Source organism: Salvelinus alpinus, chromosome 37 (genome assembly GCF_045679555.1).
Source record: "Salvelinus alpinus chromosome 37, SLU_Salpinus.1, whole genome shotgun sequence".
Lineage (NCBI taxonomy): Eukaryota > Metazoa > Chordata > Actinopteri > Salmoniformes > Salmonidae > Salvelinus > Salvelinus alpinus.
In genome coordinates, this window is record NC_092122.1 from 14,921,750 (window position 1) to 14,924,249 (window position 2,500).

Sequence of the window (2,500 nt, forward strand, 5' to 3'; positions counted from 1 at the left end):
TTCTGCAGTAGCAGCCTCTATGAGACTAAGACTGTTGATTTCTGCATTCTAAGTGCTGTATTGATAACTGAGAGGATTGGGAAATTCTCTACGCTTTGACTGCTCAAGGTACTGTGTTTCACTCTGGTCTGACTAATCATGGAAGTGTGGATGCATTATGGGACATTTGATCTCGGACCACTTGTATGCAGATGTATTCAGAAGTATGGGCGCTCCAGTATAATGGAATCTGGTGGGGTCATACACAGTACACATCACCTGATTGTGGGTGTCCTTCACGCTGCCTAGCTGGCTGCTCAAAGACACTGTGCTGACAGTGAAGGCCTGTATCTATCGAGCTAGTGAAATGATAACATGCTTGATACCACGATGATACTGATAACACAGACTATGAATGGACAACTGTATTGAAACAATGAAAATGGTGGTTGAAAAGTATATATATCCGACACGTTTACGTTGATGTGAAAACTGAAATGTTGAGTGTTAGCCCTGTCAACGTAATGATAGTAACACGTGAGATAAATAATCAACAATAAAAAGCTGTGGATATTGACAGAGGAAAAAAAAGGATAGTAAACGCAATGGACGCCCACCTTGCTATGTACCTTCTGGCTGGCATCAGTGCCCTCCAGTATGTCCTCTGACCCGTCCCCTGACGCCACCTTCCTCTGGATGTGGGCATTCTGCTCTCGTAAGGCCACAATCTGCAGAGAGGGACACAGGACAGAGATTAATACACAGGTCTAGAATAATACAGCAGAGATCAGCCTAGCTGTCAATCACACATGCAGGCACACGCACATGTGCGTACGCACACGCACATAGCACACAAACGTGCACGCAGACACAGATATGCACACACACACAATTGTCAGCTCCAGCCAGGCATGTCCTGTCAGTGGCTGAGGGGAATAAAACTGATGCGCAAATGTATTAAGGTCAAGGGTTAGGATCTCATTCACTTTCCAAAACACAAACAACCTAAATATTTACTCAACGACAGCTAACAGCTTATTTCCTACTGTTACAGCTTGTCTGTGTAGAGATTTCTGGAACATTACGCTGCCAGCGAAGTCATTTTAAGTCTAGGTATTAACGTGATCACTGTGATTATCGGCGAACCCCTCCTCTCTCTCTCTATCACCTGAAGAATCTGGTGTTCACTCTTAATCACATTGCCAGGGGCTACAAAGCAGTGACACGACAAGCATAATGAGGCTTTTCCCTGACAGGGACGGCTGATTAGGACTTTCTGAGGGGGAGGAAGGGGGGGAAATAGCCGGGTAGAGACACTGTTATAATTGTCCAAATTGTTGGGACTATAACCTATTCTTGGACAGCACAAACAGCATGGTATGCATTCCTTTATGGAGCCCCCTCACTTCTAATGCCCTTTTACACCATCGCTAACGACAAGTGACAGCAATACCAGGGAGACTACATGATGCCTTCAGAGAAACCTCCCAGACCTTGAAACTAGGAGGAGACAGTCATTGTTTTATGATGTGCTAACCATATATCTTGTTTTGCATAACTGTCATATTTTTGTGTGTGAAAATATTTGTACAAAAGCCGTGATTTTACTGTATGACAACTACAGTAGAGAGATGCACCATGTCATTGTCATAAATACCTGTAGCCTGTCACTATGCTTTCCAGAGACCTCATCCAGTACACAGTAAAATACTGTGTGCTTTGAATTAGTGTGCTCACTATCCATTATTATGTAATCATGAGCACAGACATTGCCAGATTTACCATAAAGAACAGACCCAGCTGGGAGGCAGACAGGGTATGGTAGTGTGATTAAAATGACAGCATGCTGCTATTACCACTGATCACAGGATCTTTTTAGGCTTTAATCTCAGGATTTCATCTGGATTTAGGAAACAAACCGACCTTGTTTCCCCCATCAGAGACGTCAATATTATGACGCCAATGAGAGAGAGAAGAATCCAGGAAGGATAGTGTAGCAGCCTATGACAGTCATGAATCTACTGTATAATACTGTATTTTGCTAAACATGGCAATACATCATACTACTGTACAGACTGAGGCAGTGCTGCAATAGGGACTTCCAGTCCTGATCGGTAAAAGCCAGACACTATATCAGTGTTACTGTTATTGGAATGCCATCTCTGTCTACAATAAATAAGTTAAGCCTGAATATTTGTTGGACACTTCCCATTTGTGGGAATCCCAGATCTATGACTTGGCTGTGTCTGCACCCCGGAGAGACCGACATAATTACATTTCTCAGAAGGAGGCGATGACATCACAATAAAACAACACAGCGAGAGAATCCAATACGGTTGCCAAGTGTTTCACCAACCGCTCCAGTTGAGCTGCGTTCAGGACTTAGAGGGCATTCAATGACACCTCCATCAATAAACAATGATTGATGTGAAAATGCGACACATAACTGCCTCTGCCACCGTGGTCAGAAATAGCCTTATAGCTATACAACTATAAAACACCACTTTTTACAGCACAGATG

The 2,500-nt window shown here is 43.4% G+C and overlaps 1 protein-coding gene across 16 annotated transcripts in view; it reads right to left on the reverse strand.

The window, feature by feature from the left end:
• LOC139565738 (liprin-alpha-2-like) overlaps positions 1-2,500 on the reverse strand; it is a 298,291-nt gene that overhangs the window by 67,742 nt on the left and 228,049 nt on the right. For 15 of the 16 annotated variants that reach the window (XR_011672964.1, XR_011672961.1, XR_011672965.1 and 12 more), the window contains one exon: positions 597-707. Coding sequence is in view for 5 of the 16 variants with exons in the window: in XM_071386250.1 (XP_071242351.1) it covers positions 597-707 (111 nt within the window). In the remaining 11 variants the exon portion in view is untranslated. The remainder of the gene's footprint in view (positions 1-596; positions 708-2,500) is intronic. The other variant, XR_011672963.1, reaches the window with a different exon arrangement.